The sequence below is a fragment of the Centrocercus urophasianus genome, unplaced genomic scaffold, assembly GCF_019232065.1.
Source record: "Centrocercus urophasianus isolate 14NV4802_14NV808 unplaced genomic scaffold, USGS_Curo_1.0 seq_10, whole genome shotgun sequence".
Classification (NCBI taxonomy): Eukaryota; Metazoa; Chordata; class Aves; order Galliformes; family Phasianidae; genus Centrocercus; species Centrocercus urophasianus.
In genome coordinates, this window is record NW_024884142.1 from 61,552,339 (window position 1) to 61,572,231 (window position 19,893).

Genomic DNA, 19,893 nt, shown 5'->3' on the forward strand with positions numbered 1-19,893 from the left:
TAAAAAAAAAAAAAAAAAAAAAAAAAAAAAGAGGAAATGGTTTAACTATTTAGTCATTTCCTTGACCGAGCTTCTTTGATAAAAAATTGAACTATTCCTCAGACACCTTTCTGAAGTAGAAGGATGCTACCCTCCACAGTGTAGTACCCTCCACATGTAGTGCAAGATACATCTACCTGTCATAAAAAACCCAATAAGCAGACAAAAAGATGAACTGCCTACTAAAATGTTTGTCCTCTCCTAGATTAATGGCACAATGCTATTACCTTCAAATGATAGAAAAGTTAGCAGAATTCAGGCCTCCAAACAAACTTTTGCTGTTAGTAAAATCTGCCGTAAATAACACAATTCCAGTTCAGTTTGATCTGTGATTAATACTAGAGGAAATAGAACTCGTGTCCTCTTTCTTCCTACTTCTTCCCAGCAGTATCTGACAGTTCATTTTCTAGTATGCCATTTGCTCCAGTTCTAATTTGGTCTGTCATCTAAACAAAAAACACTGCTTTTGTCTCATTCCTCTGCCTGCAGTCTGCAAAAATGAATTTCATTTTTCATTTTCAATGAAAAGCCAGAAATTCTTTAAGCATGACCTGGAAAGAAGAAACAGTAATACAAATAGCAGCAACCAGGCTGTACTTTCTAAGATCCAGTGATTGAAATTATCTGAAGGCAACTTAGTTTGGGTCTCTTTGTCTTAGAGAGATAAGAGTGCAAGGGCAGTAAGCAATTAAAAGATCTCAATTAAAAGAAGGAGTTGGACAACTGATCTTCCTGTAAATCCCAGGCTTGATCAGAAAAGACAGTCCATTCATTTAATGAAGAGCTATCCAATTTGTGTCAAAGTGCCAACAAAAAGCTTTAGAGCAGTAAGACAGACTTTCGCAGAAACCTTCACCTATTTTTCATCCTAGGAAATGGGTACTTGAAGCTTTGTTGCTAGATGACAATAGCAGTAAAAATAACAGTTATACAGTAATTAGCTCATGCTATAATTTATATTTTGGCATAAATATTCTGATTAGGTTCTTTAATTCGTTCAGTGCTACCTACACAGAAGATGTTACACCTGGACTGAAGGACAATGCCTCAGAATATGAGAATGCAGCCAAGATATTGTGGGAAAGGACTAGAGGAGGACAATTTTCTATAGCCACATCCATATTTGCCAGGATTGCATCTATTGCTTCTGCCGTGTTTAGCGTGAGCATCTGGAGCATCATAACAGGGCTCCTTACATCATGTATGTCATTTCCATTGCGTTCACTGCCTGCATCCAAAACCAGACACTGTGTCTGGTAGTGTCTGTTTAAAGACAGTGAAAGATGGGAAACAAGTGGGAAATGACTGCTCCAACAGGTAAACATTTCACTGATAGAGACAATAAGTAAGCTCTTATTCAAAACCCAAGGGAACAGCTCTGACAGTAAATGAAGATACGATTTATACATTTCTGCCTTCAATTCTAATGACTTCATCAGTATGATATCTAGACATCACAAATACTTGGAAAACTTGGAAAAAAGGAACTAACTCTCATTTCTGTTTTAAATCTTTTCATAAACTGATATTAAGCAGATTGGTGTTTTTTTTTTTTTCTTCTAGTTAGCATGTCACTTCTGTTGTAGGAAAAAGCTTGCTTAAAAATGACCTCTTTTTACACTGGGTTTCTAGAAGACAATAACCCATTGTGATCCTTTGTGATAAAGGGACTTTGGATATGGGATCATTTTACTACAGCCCCTGAAAGTTTCTATGCTGCCAATTGCAGTAGTTCTGTCTATCAGAGTTGTCAAGGTGCCTTAGAAGCTCTCCAGGAGAGATTGCCTGTTGTCCATGGAGGCCTTTATGTTACAAAGATATAAATCAAATTCACATCCTGCCTCATCAATGCTGTTTTTTGTTGATTCTTTTTTCTTCAATACAGAGATCAGCACTATATTATAAAGATAGTTGACCTATGCAATAATGATTCATCTGTATCCAAGAGAGTGCAATGAGAACTAATCAGATTGGATTAAAATAAGTTTTTACAGCTATATTTTACAGTGAAGTTACAGTCTAAATAAGACATCATAAGGAGTTAATTATACTTCCCTCTCTAGCTCCAAGTTACGCTTGTGCATATCTAGCCTGCTTATGGTATATATTTCCCTTGCCTGCCCACGTGAATTTACTCAAATGATGGAGGACTGTGAAAATTCCTTAGGACAGGAAAGAGTGGATCTTTGTCAAGATACACTGGCTCATTTCTCCATGATTTAAGGAAATGCTACACTAGCAAAAGGGAAAGGAGAGATGTCATCACTGTTCCAATGTTCCCAACTAAACTAAGATTTAAACACCTGCCCCAAAGGTGAAGACCACAGAGATATAAGAAGAACAGAAGCAGTAATAGTATCAATAAAAACCTTTTCCAGATTCTATTTGTTTGAATACCTTTAGAGTTGATAAAGTTGTAAAGCTTTTATATAGCATCTTATGATCAGTAAAAAGCAGAAGATGAAGAGTCTGGATTCCAGAACCTATGTAAGAGGACAAAAAAACAGTGGAGCCATGAAGAAAAGTCTCAAACTCCATTTCCATTGATCATCTAGTAACATGCTAATGACTCATGCCAACTCTTCAGCATGCTTTTCAAAGTAGCTTCATGCGGTTTTCTAAAATAAATGATTCTGCAGGCCATTTAGAGGCCACTTGGGCACCATAAAATGTGCTTTCACAGAGGAATTAGCTTTATTGAAAAGCCATGGGCAGTGGTTTGAAGATGGCTGTGTGACAGACATCCACACTGTTTTACCAGAATTTATTGTAAGAACTGAACCAGTAAGAACAGTGACGTGTTTTAAAGAGACAGAACAACACCATAACACAAGTCAGACAAAATTAAACAAGAAAATATTAGTGGATGCAGAAAAAGGGATCTCTGATGCATTGACAGATGCAAAAATAATGAACAAAAAGTGTTTGCCTCCAAGCTTCTCTAAAAAAGCAAGGCTTAACCTGCTGCAAGTCTGAGTTGAATATTTAGCTAAAGTCTACTGCTAGCTTTATGAGCTGTATCTGATAGCAATAAAATAAATCCTTGTTTACAATTCTATGAATCATGTCTGCTTGACATTTCTTATTGGAACTATGTTATATTTGATAAAATGACTGCTGTTCCAATTTTGAACACTGATGTTAAATTAATGACTCACCTCAATAAAACATCAACCACTTGTGAGAGGAGTTGCTATTTCCTGTACTGGTTGGCTGTTTTGTATACCCAGTAATGTAAAAGCATTGCTCTGAAAATCCTTCTATTTAGTACATTTCTGTAGCACGCATCACAGTATCGTAGAAGAGTCAGATCCTGTCTGATATTAACATAAGTGAAAACAGACAAGAAGGTGCCGATAAAGCCACCTTAGAAGATTTATGATTTCCCTGGCATGATGTAGCACAACCTGCTGTACACCAGCCAATGCCAGTAGTTGTGTTTGGGAAATGATGAGCCAGGAAGTCTTGGGGCTGCTTGGAGCTGCAAGTGTATATATGTGAAAGAGAGGATCTGGAGCTACTCTGTATAATTCAAAGAGAGAAAAGGATTCCTGGAGGTTCCTGACATTGTAAGGAATAAAACTAGGATTTAGTCCCACTTGCCAGATCCAATGAGAAAGGGCAAGTATATAAATATGAAACATAAAAGAATAAAAACCAAGAACATCAGCCTCTCTTCTGAGCATCTCCTTCAAACCCAGTTCTTTGGCTCTGTTTTCCTTTGCAACCAAAATACAAAATCATAGAATCACCAATGTTGGAAAAGACATCTAAGATCATCCAGTCCAGCCGTCCATCTATCACCAATAGTTCTCACTAAACCATGTCCCTCAGTACAACAGCTAAATGTTTCTTGAACACCTCCAGGGTTGGTGACTCCCTGGGCAGCCCATTCCAGTGCCTGACCACCCTCTTGGAGAAGTATTTCTTAACATCCAACCTGAATCTTGCCTGATGCAACTTGAGCCATTCTCTATAATCCTATTGCTAGTTACATGGGAGAAGAGGCCAACTCCTGCCTCTATACAATCTCATTCAGGTAGTTATAGAGAGCACTAAGATTTCCCCTCAGCCTTCCTCTTCTCCAGATTGAACAATCCCAGCTCCCTCAGCCACTCCTCATAAGGCCTGTGCTCCTGACCCATCACAGCTTCACAGTCCTTCTCTGGACACGTTCCAGGGCCTTGATGTCTTTCTTGTAGTGAAGGACTCAAAACTGAACACAATACTTGAGGTGTGGCCTCAGCAATGCTGAGTATAGAGAATATGAAATATTACAGGAATAGTTTCATTTAAAGCTCATCATTTCACTCTGACTCAGCTTTCACAGTTGATGCAGAGTTTAATGTAGAAATCAGATAAATAGTCTTAGATAGTACTGTCATAAGACAGCCCATCAAACAAAACAGAAAAAAGAAATCAAAGAAAACTAAGTAGATTTCTGTTTCTTTCATATTTAGATATATAAAAAAATATTTATACATACGCAAGAGATATAGGAATGAACTTAAAAAGCTCTACACCCTCTGTTAGAGTTCACTTAACCTTTCTGATAAACACAGAAGTCAGACTTCCAAATTTAGCAAAGAAAAATGAAAAAATTAAGGTTTCTTCACTTACGTTCCAGTCTATAGTAATAAAGAAAGGGTGACGTTTAATTTCTTCCACTCCATCGAATCCAGCACCTGACAGGAAGAAGAAAGAATCAACATAATGTCATGTTTAGTAGAGTGCATCTTCTTCTTATTTCCTCTCCAAGTCCTTTTTTTTAAAAAAACAGAGTCACCATCTAAAATTTTCTTCTAATCAAGAAAACCTGAACAATACAACTGCCTAACTGTACAAACAAACATATATACAGACCATGGCACTTCATTAATGAAAACTTGATGGCTGAGGGTTTTTATTTTCCTTTAAGTGAGTTTGTTGCCACAATAGCTCTCTTTGGGGTTCAGGTAAGATGTAGGATTTCAGATACAGCACAGCACAGGCACTTAGCAAGGCCAGGAGAAGTTCCAAAATGTCCTGATGTTCCCTAAGGCTATGGCTGCCTACTGCCACCAACAGTGGTTGCTGTTGATTGCCCAATCTTCTCTAATCCTCCTCTATCTCTACAGATAGGAAAAGCTGCAATACAAGTAAGTTCCGACTCAAAATACCAAAAGGTTCCAACTGATTTGAGATAAGGCAACACTTTAGGTTCCCCCTTTTCAAATATCATATTCAAATTTGCATGAGCATCAAAGTCATCACTCTCAGTGATATCTTCACTATTAATAGTGTCAATTTCCTCTTAAGTACACTATTGGATATTTAAGAAAACTACTCTGAGATCTGGCAATGAATCTTAATCTGGAAAGATTGCTATTTTGTCAGTTTTGTTGAATTTAATTGCTTCAATGCCATCACAAAAAAAACAAATATTCAGCGATAATTAAACAACTGTCAGAGATGACTTAGGATGCTATTTTGGGGGGGTTGATTTGACTTCATTAATAGGACTTTTAATTATTTTTTCAGTTGGAGAAAAAACACTTGGAAGCAAAGGCTTCATACTGCAGTTTTGAAACCAGTTTTTGAAAGGTACCCAGCACTTCTTTACAAGGATGCTGAGTTGCCTGGATTTCCAAAAGGACTCAGGATTAATAAGCATCTTGCAAAAGGCAATCAGCACCTCAGAGGACTCAGTTTTTTATGTTTTTTTTTATGCAGTATTTGTACTGAAGAATCAACATTACAAGCAGTTTTAGAAAGGTCTTGTCAACTCCAGCTTTTGTAAAATGTGACATCTGCTCTCCTTGTGTACACAACATTACCAATGTTTGCCAAAATGCACTGATCAGGAACGGCTTCCTACAGCCTACTTTATGTTCACTGATGAGTGAATATGAAAAGCAAAGACTTTGTGAACATAACATGCAGGATTATGTCAGGCCTTCTGGATAATATTTCAAAAAGAACACAGTGCTGATTACTTCCCCATACTGGTAATCTAATAGTATAGACAAACATGAGTGATGCACACGATGATAAACAATCCTAGCTTGATATAAAAAATTATATGTGCTGAGGTGACCCTTTGGGTTATGATTAATAGTTCTAGAAAAATGGATAATTAAATCAAATCTTACAGAGACTAAAGAGAACAAACACTGAACATCACTGCATCGCTATATATTTCTGTTGTACATCTGCAATGTGAGTGTGGAATATAGTTGATTCCCTCACTTAGTAAAGGGTATATTTTTTATAGGTAGAAAAGATCAAAAAGGAAGAGAGGAAGAGTATGGAATGACTGAGTAAGCTGACAATTTCTAATGTGGAAACACACAACTGAGGAGAGCATATGACAGATCAAAAAGTCATGATTGTTTGGAAAGCGGGAGTGGGGATCAACCATTTCACGTATCTTTTCCAGTACTTGATTTACGTCAGGAAATGATGCTACTAGGAATCAGGTACAGAGCATCCTGGAGGTCTTTCTTCAGACAGCAGCCAGCTGTGTGATATGGAATTCCAAGAAAAAGAGGACACGGATGTAAAATACTTATATAGGTTCAGGAGGAGATCAGAAAAGTGTATGAAAAAGACATCTGCTGAAGAAATCTGCTTCACTGACAAACCAAAAGAGGTTCAGGAAACTCCTTGCTTGAGCTTAAAGCAGATGGAGACCAAGAGAGAATTCAGGTGAAGTATTACAGGTTTATCTTATTCTTGCTCTTTGTGATGCAGTTTATGACTTCTAGTTGTTCACCAAGAATATACTAAGACTATACTGAGAATAGACTAAGACAGTAACTTACCTTATGTCTTCTTATTTGTTTTTTTCCATGCATAGTCTAAGTCTGTACTAGATATCCCTAGCTGATTCATTTCAATTTCAGCAGTTCCAGCAGAAAGATGAAACTGACAAAGTTACTCTGAAAAGAATTACACTTAGCAACTCTTTGGAGAAGAAATATCCGTGATAAATGTATTGTGCTCAGTTGGTGGTGACTGGAAACTTTGTAATGTGCATTCGATGTTCTCTACTAAATGAAGATGAAACTCAAGCGCCAAACCAATGTCAGAGAGCTAGGGTAAATGCTACAGACACTCCTAAGTTGCTGGTAGCATTCCCTAGGCTGAGGATAACTGGCAATATATTCAATCTTCTCTGCCCTGTTTCACTTTTTCCTGTTTTGTGAGCTTATGGATACACTGTGTGATGGGAAGGAACCACCTTTTTAAGACCACCTATTTGAAACCCACACTTTTTGTTCCTTTTTTTTTTTTTTTTCCCCTATAAAAACATAGAAACCAGAACCAAGAACCAAGCCCACCTATAACTGCTGCTGTTTGTGGAGGACTGAAATGTGCAGAAAGGAATGCAGCATGCAGTTGACATGGGTATTTGTTTGAAAAATTAGCATTTCCCAATTGAGGCCACCTTGGAGCTCTGGCACAGAAAGAATACGTTGTTGGGAATGTGATGGCTTGTATCCATCTCTGGCTAGCTTGGTGTATTAAAGAGATTTAGGACGGTAATAGCCTAAGTTTGCAAACAGCAATGGACTTCTAACTCATAGCAGCTAATTTTACATTGCAGAGAAGACTCAGTCCTTCCTGCAGTTTTTACTCTCCGATCTTCCCTGCTGTGAGACCTATTGGTACAGCCCACACCTGCCTCATAACCCCTGTGCTCTGACTGCAGGCAGTAGCTTACGACCCAGTCCCCTCCAAAGCAGAAGAGACATGGTCTGAGGGTGTTAGCCTTGGGGGCAGCTCAGAGAGCCCCCAGGGGCCATCCTGGACCTGTGTGGAAATGGAGAAGTTACAGTGGAGGTGCTTACAGCTGCTTACACCTCTCTGGATCCTGAACATCTGAGGCCATTCATCTACTGTCAACAAATCTACAGTGTTACTGGTAAGATACGTGCTTTCATAGAGAAAACAAGCCCAGAAGTCCCATCTGGATTCTCTTGCTTCATAGAGATGGACAGTTCTTGGAATAAGGATAAGGACGGAGAAGACCACTGAATTGCAGCACATGGTGTCACACACTATGGCCACAAACCTACCACCTTCCTCTGGATTTCTGTTTTTCTGTTTGTTTTGTTTTGTTATTTTTTTTTTAACTACACTGTAGCTACACCTTTGTAATCAGATCTACTTGTGAAGAGTGATCTGCAACATCAAACCTACTGCCTGCAAGTGCTGCCCTACAGTCCCACAAGGGTCCAAGATGACAAATGATGCTTTCAGATCAAACTGCAAGGTTAAACACATTATAGAGTGCAAGGATTTATATAAAAGTTATCTCCTATTAATAAGCGAGAACTTAATTACCTAAGATTTTTTTTATGCTCATAATAAATGTGTCTGTGTGCAGTAGCAGGAGAATGTTTTATTTGTAATTATTTTTGATGGTTGAATTATTATGGATAACATGAGCCTTGAAATAAAATGAGGGGAAAAAGGAAGACAATAGGAAACTTGATTATCTGAATATTCAAAATGAGCAAAAGGATTTTCCAGAATTTTAGTTTTAGCAAACAATGTTTGTTTTTCTATAGCTTCTCAGTCAGTGGCAGACATTTGGAAATTCATTCTAAGGTTTACAAGAAAGATATACAGCCACTCAATGAAAGATAAATTTGTTTTTTAAAGATCATCATCCCATACAATTGAAAAAAATAACCACTTATTTGGCCTCTATGCTGAATCTACTAGCACATGCTTTTACTTTATACTTTCTTGGCCAAAATTATCAATTTTGAGGACTCTGAAACCTTTATACCTCTCAGCAGTGTAAAGAGTTCCAGAAATACTCTACAATAATTCACCCACCTGAACAGATCCAAACTTTTGGGGATACGAGAATTAGTCCATTGCTTAATTACTATCAATGCAATAAACTCATACTTCTATCATACAATTTCCTTTCTAAGATGCTTGCACCTTCTTTGTCTGATATTCCAGTTTATCTCCTGTAGTAATATAAAATTATGCCCATTCATAATCTGCAATTTGCTGTATTTAATCAGAGCAATGCTCCCAAAGCAGTGCTATGCAGACAATTTGTTACGTAGAGTATTTAGCTTCAGAAAATGACAGTGCCCATAACAAGGGATGCCAAAGAATGCAGTAATTTCCATTGCTTAAAATTTTGTTAGAAAGAAATAGCATGGGCATCATTTTAAAGCAAAATCAGAGAAACATTGAACATCCTTCTTTCCATTCAATTCTAGTATTTTTTCATTCATAATAGAGTTTTAAACAAAGGCTTAAAACAAAGTTGTAAAACTCCTAGTCAATCTTTACTTCTATTCGTTAAAATGTCAACATCAAACAGCAAAAAGAAAGATGATAGTCAGAATAAAATGATTTTTGAAGCCCAGCTTCGTTTAGCTTGCCAAAGTTAGGAACAATTTTGGACTGAATACAAACAATCTCCAGATTTGCACACATTTGAAACAAGGACTGAACACAAGTGTTTGATCTATAATATGGTTCCCACTTAATTTTAGTATGCTCCACTGTTTTTCCAAAGATTTTTCAAAACACAATGTCTAACTTCACTTGCCTTTCAACTTTAGACTATTTTTTCCTTTCCCAGAGAAACCTACAACTTACAAAGCTGAAGCAGGCCTTTTATTTGCTGGTTTCTGTCCAGCATCTATGCCAATCATTTAAATATTTCTTCTTCAAATATGTTTTCATCAATTCATTCTGATTCTCAATCAGTTAAAATACAGAGAGCCTTCTGAAGCTTTCTACTGCTACATTTAAAGTTTTGGCCATGAAACTATAAAGCAAAAAGCATGTGCCAGTAGATTAAGCATAGAGGCCAAAGACGTGGTCATTCTTTCCTTATACTGTAGCTGGAGAAGATGGAGAAGACACATTCTGCATTGATGCATAGAAAACTTTATCTTTCAATTTTATGAGATCACAAACTTTAAAAAATAAGTTTCTCCTTCATCAGAATGAGAAAATACTGGGGCTAGAATTGTCCTGGCTTATTTGTAATGCTAAGGAACTTTATTTATTTAACTGATCAACTTTTTTTTTTCTTCAGGACTAGTATGCAGAACTGCCCACTGATTTTACTGGAGCACATTTTGGTTGCACAGAAACTTGTGGGAAACCACAAAATAAGCAGAGCAGAACAAAACAAGAGACGGAGAACAGAAAGAAACCAGAAAGGAAACAAGGAAGGAAGAGAGGAAAAGTTTATATTTATTGCTGTGTCTTATCTTCCTGAACATGGATTAAATCTGGAAATTCCACAAACTTTAGTTTTCTGTAATATGAAGACAACTGCTTGCAGCAGTTGAAACCTGTTGAGAAAATGTGTTCTTGCACTTTCTCCTGTCAGTCTACAAGAACTTTTATTAGGTCAAGAGGAAGGACCCATGGGAGTGCATCATTTCTGTGGGTCATGTGGAGTTCTCCCATGAGGAGTGGGGTCACAGCAGCATGCCAAAGGAGAGGGTCCCCATTCCTAGCCAGCCTTGCAGGCCCAGCACAAAAGTCCTGCAGAAGGGGTTACAAAGGAGAAGGAAACCAGGACGAACATAAGACGTGTACTTTGAAGTTATTCCACACTTCTCTTTGGTTTTTCCTTTTCCTTTAAAAACAAATTCTTCCCTTACTCATCTAAAACACAGCAAAATATAAGAAAGATGTGAGGCAAAAATAAACCTTCAATTTTTTTTTTTTTTTTTTCACAGAACAAGATACGATTTTCAAATGAAAAAGATGACAATACTATTATCAGGTATTATTCACTTGATCTGACTATTCTTATTTTTACACATAAAAACTGAATATTAAATTTTCAATGAAAATTAAGTGCCTGGCATGGTCTGTGATCTAACCAAATGTAATGAACTCCTTAATAAAACTCCCAAACAAAGGCAGAGATGGCATAAGATACAGAATCCAATATATCCCTCTAGTTTATCACAATTTAAATTGAATTACTAACAAAGGGGAAAAATATGTCAGCGAGAAAGAGTATAATATGTTTTGGGCAATAAAGAAGACCAACTGTTAAAATGTTCATAGCAACCAAAATGAGACAGCATCAAAATACATTTTAGAACAGGGGAACTCATGATAAATTTTACTGCCTTTATTTCCTCCACTTCTAATTTGCAGCTCATCTACTCAGAATAAAACAAAAAGATCCCTGCCATCCAGGTTCCCTACATTATCATATGCATGAGTTCATAAATGATGTTGGTTCACTCTCCCTGTTTCTTGAAAAAGAAAATACAAGCTAATAACGTGTTTTGTATTCCAGTGCTTTTTCTGTGCTCTTTCCAAGTGTCTCTAGTATTCTGAAGGTTTCCTGCATTCTGGCAAGGCATGTAAAATGCACAAATAATGAAGAGGATGACTGTCAGGGAAGATGGTGTGAGAGAAATGATCATCACCTGACAAGACCAAGCACATGTAACAAATACATTGATTTAATGCCTGTGCGTACCTAATCTGTTAGCTGGGTTTCTTTTGAAGAGGGCTCGCAGCAGGCTCTGGGCTTCTATGCTCAAGAACTGTGGCATTCCCAGCTTGGCTCTGAAAGGACACAACACTTGAAAAGAAAATAGACTTTTCAAAAATTTTCTACATCACACTTTGGTTTACAGAGTGGCATAGCAGCAGGTAGGAGGAGCAAGCAATGAATTTGCTGACCAAAGGCATGACTACCTAAACATACTGCAATACAAACTGAGGGACTGATCTTGTTCTGTTGAAGTTAAAATACATTTTATCACTGAAGTTAAAATACATTTTATCACATGCCAGTGATAAATCTACTGAATCTCTTAATACTTTTTGCAAAACATTAAGAGGTATTTTTCCTATGGAATTTAAAAATTTTTTTTAGTTTGTTGAAATAATTTTGGAAATCCAGAGAAATTTAAAGACATAAAGTATCATGAAGATAATATTAATAAATGATATATTGATTAGGGAGAATAACACTTTTCCCTCAGTGATTCACAGCTACAGAGAAGACATGTACCACCGATAAAGGATAAGCTGCAAGCTCTGAAATACTTGTGCTGCACTTAACACTAAATGAGTAGGAAATTCTCTATGGAAAAAAATGTGAAACCCTGAAAAAACAGAACATAAGCTGTCCTCTAGAATCTATCTCCACTTCTGTATGGATAATGACTGTATAATTCTGTATTACAGACACTAGCACATATTTATTTTGTAAGGCCTGTTTGGTAATTCACTTCCTGCTATTCGCTCTGAAGACAATTTTAGAACCACACATAGGATTTAGCTGTGAATGCCTTACAGAGCTTCGAAAAACTCATTATACACATTATTAATCTCTACCTTTCTTATACGTTGGACCTATAGGCTGCCCCAAGTGTATAGCTCTCATAGTTAAGGGAATGAAATAGATTTCAATACTCACTTGAGTATAAGAGCCATTGTCTCCTTTCTGTCTTTTCCCTGGAATGGTAATGACCCTGTCAGCATCTCAAACTGTGGAATAACAAAAAAATGGTAAATTGAGTAAGTGTTGAGACAGCCTTAATAGCTCATCACACACCAACCATTTTCTATTTATTTCAAAGAGTACTGAAAAACTGAGAAGGAATGGCCCAATAAACAGTAGTTATGGAAAAAATGTTACAGCGAGTCTAGATTATGCAGAATATTATGGATCAGTATGATTACTTAGTTGAAGGGTCTTAAATTGTTTACGCTGATACTTGATGGTAAATTTTGCTAAACTTGGGGAGAAGCATCACATGTGCTGCTATTTCCAGCACTTATTCCTGGTCAATACTGGAGAAAAGATGGATGCTATTGGCCGGACAAAACCTTACACAGTTATATACATACAATACATACAATAAATACAGTTATTTTTAAGCATTTGGCATAGACTGTGCTGTGGGGGCAAATGAATTCACCATCCCTTCTGAGGGAATTACATGCAGCTGTGGGAAGCATCAAGCTGGTATTAGGAAGGGTTCTTCACTATAGGGTGACTGGGAACTAGAACAGGCTCCCCAGGGCAGTGGTCATAGCTCCAAGCTGCCATAGTGCATTTGGAGAACATTCTCAGATGTATGGTTTAGATTTTGGGAGGTGGTTTATGGTTTAGATTTTGGGTGGTGCTGTGTGAAGCCACGATCCTCATAGGTGTCTTCCAACTCAGGATATTCTTTTTATCTGAGTCTTATCACCTTTGCTGATTGCATATTTGCACTTCTTAACAATGCCACTGTTATACAATCTTGTCTATTTGATTGATGGTATGTATACTTATACAATCTAGTAGACACTATACTATGTCTAGTATGGATTCAATAGCAGGTCCTTCATGCAGCTCTAGATGCAGTGTTTCATAGGGCTATGAGTAGTAGCTGATGAAAGTTATGCATCAGCAATTAAAAATAAACCAAGAACATAATTCAGCCAAGCATAAAGGAGGACAACGTCCATTAAGAGAAAAGAGTTATCCATTTGTATCTGAGATACAGGCTTTGGATCTCTTCTAGGCTAAGTACCTGCTAATTAATGCTCATTATTGTAATTAAATACCTCTTAAAGTAGGACAGTCTCTGCAACCATTATGTAGTTTCTGTAGCTTACTGCACAAAAGCTTCACTGCTCTCTCTTATCTGAGATTAAATACAGCTGTGCCATAAGAAAACTACCTGAAGGCATAAGAAAATTCTACCTACAAAACTGTTAAGTTAGTTTTGTGAGGAGGCTAAATGAGAGGCTTAGAAGCCAAACAACTAATTGATTATAATTAATTGAAGGACTTATTTGCATTACATAAAAATTAGTACAAGATAATAAAACATGAGCCAGAAGCATGGAAAAATATTTTTAAAATGTTTGTATGACTGAAAAAGACAGACAAAATTTGGAAAAATGCAAAGGTTTTCACTCCTGTCTCGTCTAAGAAAGTCAAGAGAGCAGCTACCTGACAAAGGAGGAAAAAAGCAGCTTGTCTGCTAGAAAGAAACTTGATAGAGTAGAATTGTTGAAACTGCCTAAATAACAGAGGAGCTCAAGACCTATTTTCAAAATAACTCTGACCTATAAGAGCCTCTGTCCTAACAAAAATGGTCATATATCCTTGTGACAAGGGGCAGAGAAGATTACTTCCCAGAGCAGTAATGAAAGTGGCACATTGTACAAAACCCTCATCGTGATTTCTAAACAGCTTCCTTTATGTTCTAGGCAAGTATCTAATATTCACTTACGCTTGCTCATGTCACTTTGCTGTTATAATAGATTTAATTTAACAGCACTAACAACGACTGCTACAGCTCGTTTATTTAGACAGAAATGGGCTTGAAGCTGCTGATGTATATGATAACAGATACATGCTATTGCTTGGCCAATGACTTTGTGACAAAATGACAACTGTAGCTCCAAACCACCAGAATATCAGAGACAGATCTGCAAACAAATTATGTGTGCAGGGCCAAGCAACCCAAGGGCAAGAAATTCAGATGCAGTGTTGAAGGAGGAAGGAAGGAAAGAAAAAATAGAAGTTGCAGGAGGGAGCAGGGGAAGTCACTTGTCCTAAAGGCTGCAGGGAGTATTTACTGCACTGCTCCAACAGCTAGCGCTTTGTTACCGATTTCACAAGTCTAATGCTGAGACTAATGCAGATTCAGGAGAAATGCACTTAACATCAATATTTAAAGTGAACTGCCTTATGTGTTAAATACACCAGAGCTTTTGACTACAGTGAATTCTACCGAGCAGCAGCTGGAAGAAAGCACTGGTTCCTATAAATGCTGCCCTGATTCTGAAATCTGTTCAAGATTAAAAATGAAACAATGAAGCTGAAGAACACTGAAAAAATGAATATAGTTAAAGCTGCTGCACAACACTCCGGTTTCCTGGTTTTTTTGTTTGTTTGTTTGTTTTTAAATATCAAAACCCTTGCTAAACCTAAACATGAAAACAGAAGTAAGACTTTGCTGCTAATATTTCACATAAGTTCAGAGTCATATGGGTCACGGTAGGTTGACTGGGAGCTGAGCCTAGGTGTGAACAAACTTTACAGCATCTTTGGCTATTAAAGTGAAATCCATAGTTTTGCTGGGAAATGCACTCTTCACTTCCCGCTTCGCCATCTGTATAAACCATCTGTTGGCTTGTTCCTTGCCTCCCAACTATTCACTTCTTGGGTATTCTGGAGAGCTGCCCTCTCAAAGCCAGCACTTCGGAAGACATTGTCTCCTTCCAGCTTTGGCTTCCTTTCCATACTAATATTCAGCAAGAAAGGCAAATATTCCCTGCTCCAGTTCAGCTGTCTGTTAATGCAACCACAGAACAAGCTTGGTGGGAATGGATGCGAGAAGTGATCCTGTTAGGTCATTGAGGAAGAGCAACTACAAGAAAAATCCACAGCCTGGGGTAACTGCCAGATGAATATTCCTAGCAGATGGAAGGATAGAAGACTGTGCAAATAATCCTAGCCCAAATCTTGAATATTGTGAGCCTAGGACAAAAACTGAAGTCACAAAAGAAACTTGATATTACTCAGAACTGGATAGTAGAGACACTCTTGTCAGAACAGCTGGCTTCTCCTCTCAACACTTTCAGCAATTTTCCAGGAAGCTGGGAGTTGGTCAGGCACTCAGTTTTACCATCTGTAAAATGCTTTATTTATCATTATTAGCTATATATGAAGCATAATGAATTTTATTTCTTCTAAAGGATTTGAATACCTTCACATAGCAGCTGGCATAAATGTTCAAAATATGGTTCATTAAGAATGCTATCCGATGTAATGGGAATAAAACAAGAATATTATGATAGGATTTTGTAAAAGAAGATCTTATTGCTTTGATGTACTATATTGATTTTTCCAGGGCCACTGTACAGGTCAAAGTGGAAACTACCCTAAAATAGAGTACGTTGGCTAGCAAGGGGAATATTTTCCTTTCTTGTACAGGCCTGCTTGTGCAGGTCTCTCGATGCAAAATTTCTGAAGAATAGTGTTAAAACTGAGCAACATTCCATCTAAAATCTTCACTACAGTAAGTAAGATGCAAGAAGACAAAAAAGAAAAAAAAAAGAATCTAGACATGATAAACCACAGTTTTCCCAGCACATTTGCAATTGGGTACAAAACAGTAAAAATCTCTTATTAAATAAGAGGCAAGTACTTGCAGAACATTTGAGAATGGTGAAGTTGGACACTGTTGAATTCCTGGCAGCTTTTCCAACTAGCATAAAAACAGCTTATCTAACAGAGGATGCAAGTGATGAGCAGAGCCCAAGAAACACTGGAAATCCTTGTACACTTCAAGCGTATGAAAATCCTCTTGCCATAATCAGTTGATTTATAAAGAGGAAAAAAAGGTTGAACTGATTAAATATATTTTTCTCTAAAGTGTACAGTAGCACTCAGAGGCTTAAAGCATCAGCTTACAATTAAAATAATTTAACTTTCTTTAAATGGATTTTTATATTTTCCAATTCTAACATGTTGAATCTGTGGGAGAGGATATAAAGAAAAGAGAAAAAAAAAAAAAAAAAAAAAAAAAAAGCCTAGCAAAAAACATGTGGCAAAGAGCCAAGTTCATTAGGAGGTGAAAGAAAACCAATCTATGCACCAAAAACATCAGTGTTTCTTTTTAACAAAGTAGTAAAAGATAGTGAGAAGGCACAGATATCCTCCAAAAGTAAACACAAGAAAAATTTAAAGGGTTGTGGCGTATTTATTATAGGAGACATAACCTATTGATTTTTCTGAACAAACGTGATTCAAAAGTGCTCAGCATCCACAAATGGCTTTGTGTCTCTAGGAGATAAGGATGTCCATCTTTTACATTCAGGTAATTAATTGCAAATCTTTACCTAAGATTAACCGCTGTCAACCAGCTAGATCAGCAATGTAGGCCCTCTCCCAAAATATGCTCACTAGTTTTCACATTGCTACCTGTTGCTACTTTTGTTGGAACCATTTGTTTGCTTACAGTAAACAATATTTAAATAAACTGTCATTTCTGGAAGGGTTTGTTCCTATCTGACTTTGGGATAACATTACTTTTTAGCATGAATAACTCCTTTCTCTCTATCATGTTCTTCCTTGTTGTACATTTCTAGATAGTATAGGTAGTTCTTGGACTAATGACCACCTTAAATTAGTAACTTGCTCCTGCAACACTGGGTCAAATACTTTATTAAAAGGTACATGAGAGTGACTTTGTTTAAAAATGCTGATGTAAAGAAGGCAGATTAATGGCAAAAGAATCTGAGGTACTGCAAAGCACTCAGAGTGCCCTCAAAAATACATTGTTTTAAAAATATATTTTACAAAAAAGAATAATTGTACACTCCCGAGTTTCTTCAAGAATATGCCCCTAACCTCTGAAATTTCCTGCCTTGGGAATGTTTCCAAACAAGGTCTGTGTTAGTAACTAGGTAGACATTTTTTTCTGAAATGCTTGCACTCTTACAAGCTTGCCCTGCTCTGTTCCTGTGGAACAAAAATATTTATGGCTCAAAGCAACCAACTGAAACAACATACTACTGACGGAAATGAGATAAAGGAGAAAATCTATGGGCAAATTTCAGCTCATATGCTGCCAGGGGCAGCTTGTTTCCTATTCTTGATGCAATGAAAATGGTCAGGCAATTATCACACATCTACTTTCCTATCAACCCTTTACTGCTGAAAGTTATATTTGTTATCTCAGTGACTGCTCACTTTCCAGACACCACTCCAACAAAAAAATACAACTTTTCCATTACCATGAGCACACCAAAAGACCACCAGTCGGCGCTCTGAGTGTGTCCTCTGCGGTTGACCACCTCTGGGGCCATATACTCTATTGTCCCACAGAACGAATACGCTCTCTTGTCATGATCGATGGCTTCTTTACTCAGACCGAAATCTAAATAAATTGAAATAAAAAGACTTGTCAAATTTCTAACAGGTATTATTAACACTTATGCACTTAATCTGTCCAAATAAAAAGTGGTTGGAGAATACATGGAACAGACAATGGAGCACCCATCCATCTGTGGGCATATTCTGTGTGTAGGAAAGCCACAGGTACACGCACAGCGAAGCTCTACCTACGTTAAATACCTGAGTGGCATTTGTTAATATGTCTTGAAAGCTCATGTACTATTTTTTTTACCTATCACTGAGGTTCAAAGCAGAAGAGAATGTGCAAGTCAGCAGATTCAGTTCAAGAAACAGTTTGAATTTGGCAAAGAAAATGCTGGTAAAGATTCTTTCTTAATTTACCGTAGCATTAAAAGCAATAATCCCAGATGGGAAATGGTGATAACACATTTCATGCAAAGGGATGGCTTTTGAAAATGTCCTCTACACAGCTATAGCTATTAAATTCAGAAACTTTATCTGGGAACATCCATCCATCCACAGTGGCAGGCAGTCAAAAATGTAAGCTCTATCAGTCAGGATAGTGACTTTACCAAGAAAACCTATGTTTTCCACATGCTGTGGAGACTGAGAGCATGACAAATTGCCATAAGAAAGAACATGAATACCCAAACTCTTCTGCTTCTTAAGCTTTCTTTCTTCCTTTCTTTCTTTCTTCCTTTTCAAACAATGATAAAGTGGCATGGAACATACTGCAAATTAAATCAGCTTGTAGGCATTAAGTTTCCTGTTCCTCACGTACCTGTTATCTTAATGTGGCCCTCTTCATCAAGAAGAATGCTGTAAAACAAAAAGCAAAGATACCTTCATTATATAGTCACAGATTGCAGTTAACAAAAATGAGTAAAACACGTTTAAGACAAGTAATGAGATATATACAATTCAAATACATGTGCAAACAAACCCTCACTGCACTATATGCTTCCATAAAGAAAAACGATCCCCAAAAGCCTAACTGATCTCATGCCTGAAGCAATCACTGCCTGTGGCAGTTGAACAGGGAGTCTCCTCTTTACTCCATGGCATGTTCAGGATGAAGATGTGAGCTGAGCTCACAAAGAACATGGTGTTCAAAGCAAACACCAACAGAGCATTTGCTTCCAGCAGGGGATAGAGCTATAGTTTTTCTGTTGTTCTCATAATAATAAAGGCAAGTACAAAAATAATGAGGGCTTGGACTCACTGGGTCTAAAATTAACTCCAAAGGTAGATACGTTAATGCTGAAGTAATAAAAGTGATTTTAGAGCATAATGACTAGTCACAGCCTAGCTGCATGGATCTCAGCCCCTGCTAATTTATTCTGTCAGGAAGCATAAATGAAATTTCAGCCTGGAAGCCAAATTCAAGCGTTCTCACGTTTGCCACCTGCCAACATTTCTTATTCTCACAAAAGCACTCCAAAATTTCTATAAGAAAAATGACTGTAGTTCACAAAAAAACACTGCCTTTTTAAAAAAAAAACAAAAAAACAGAAAGAAGCAGGACCGGTGAAACTAGGAAATAATAAGATTTTGCTAAATTTTGTGCCTATTAGTGCAGTAATGAGGACGATGTTTCATCAGTCCTAGTTAGATTTAGTGCATTTGTGTTTTCAAACTGGTCTAACAAGATGTCAGCTATTTTTATACTTTCATTCTCTTACAGAGTCACTTTGGTCCATTTATGCAGGAAGAAAATAAGACAGAAATGAAGCTAACACATTGGGAAAGGTTGTGTGTAACTCTTGTTAAAAGTTTCCTCTGTGCTGAAACATAATTGAAAAGAGGTGATCTTCTGCCATTCATTTGTGTGTTTGGAACAGGCTGTTACTGTGTAACTCATCAAATAAAGGCCAGCAGCTGAGTCACTACTGTATGTTCAATAATTAAACCTTTTCTTCTCAATAAAAGCTTCTTTCCTTAGATTTTTTCTGTGCAGATTTTTTGAAGAGGCATAAAATTTA

General features: G+C 37.2%; 1 protein-coding gene across 1 annotated transcript in view; it reads right to left on the reverse strand.

The window, feature by feature from the left end:
• Positions 1-19,893, reverse strand: part of RPS6KA2 (ribosomal protein S6 kinase A2) — a 156,965-nt gene that overhangs the window by 35,325 nt on the left and 101,747 nt on the right. Inside the window, exons 7-11 of the mRNA XM_042826906.1 lie at positions 18,693-18,730; positions 17,791-17,933; positions 12,464-12,534; positions 11,516-11,604; positions 4,660-4,724 (exon numbers count right to left, since the gene is read on the reverse strand). Coding sequence (XP_042682840.1) covers positions 4,660-4,724; positions 11,516-11,604; positions 12,464-12,534; positions 17,791-17,933; positions 18,693-18,730 — 406 coding nt within the window. The remainder of the gene's footprint in view (positions 1-4,659; positions 4,725-11,515; positions 11,605-12,463; positions 12,535-17,790; positions 17,934-18,692; positions 18,731-19,893) is intronic.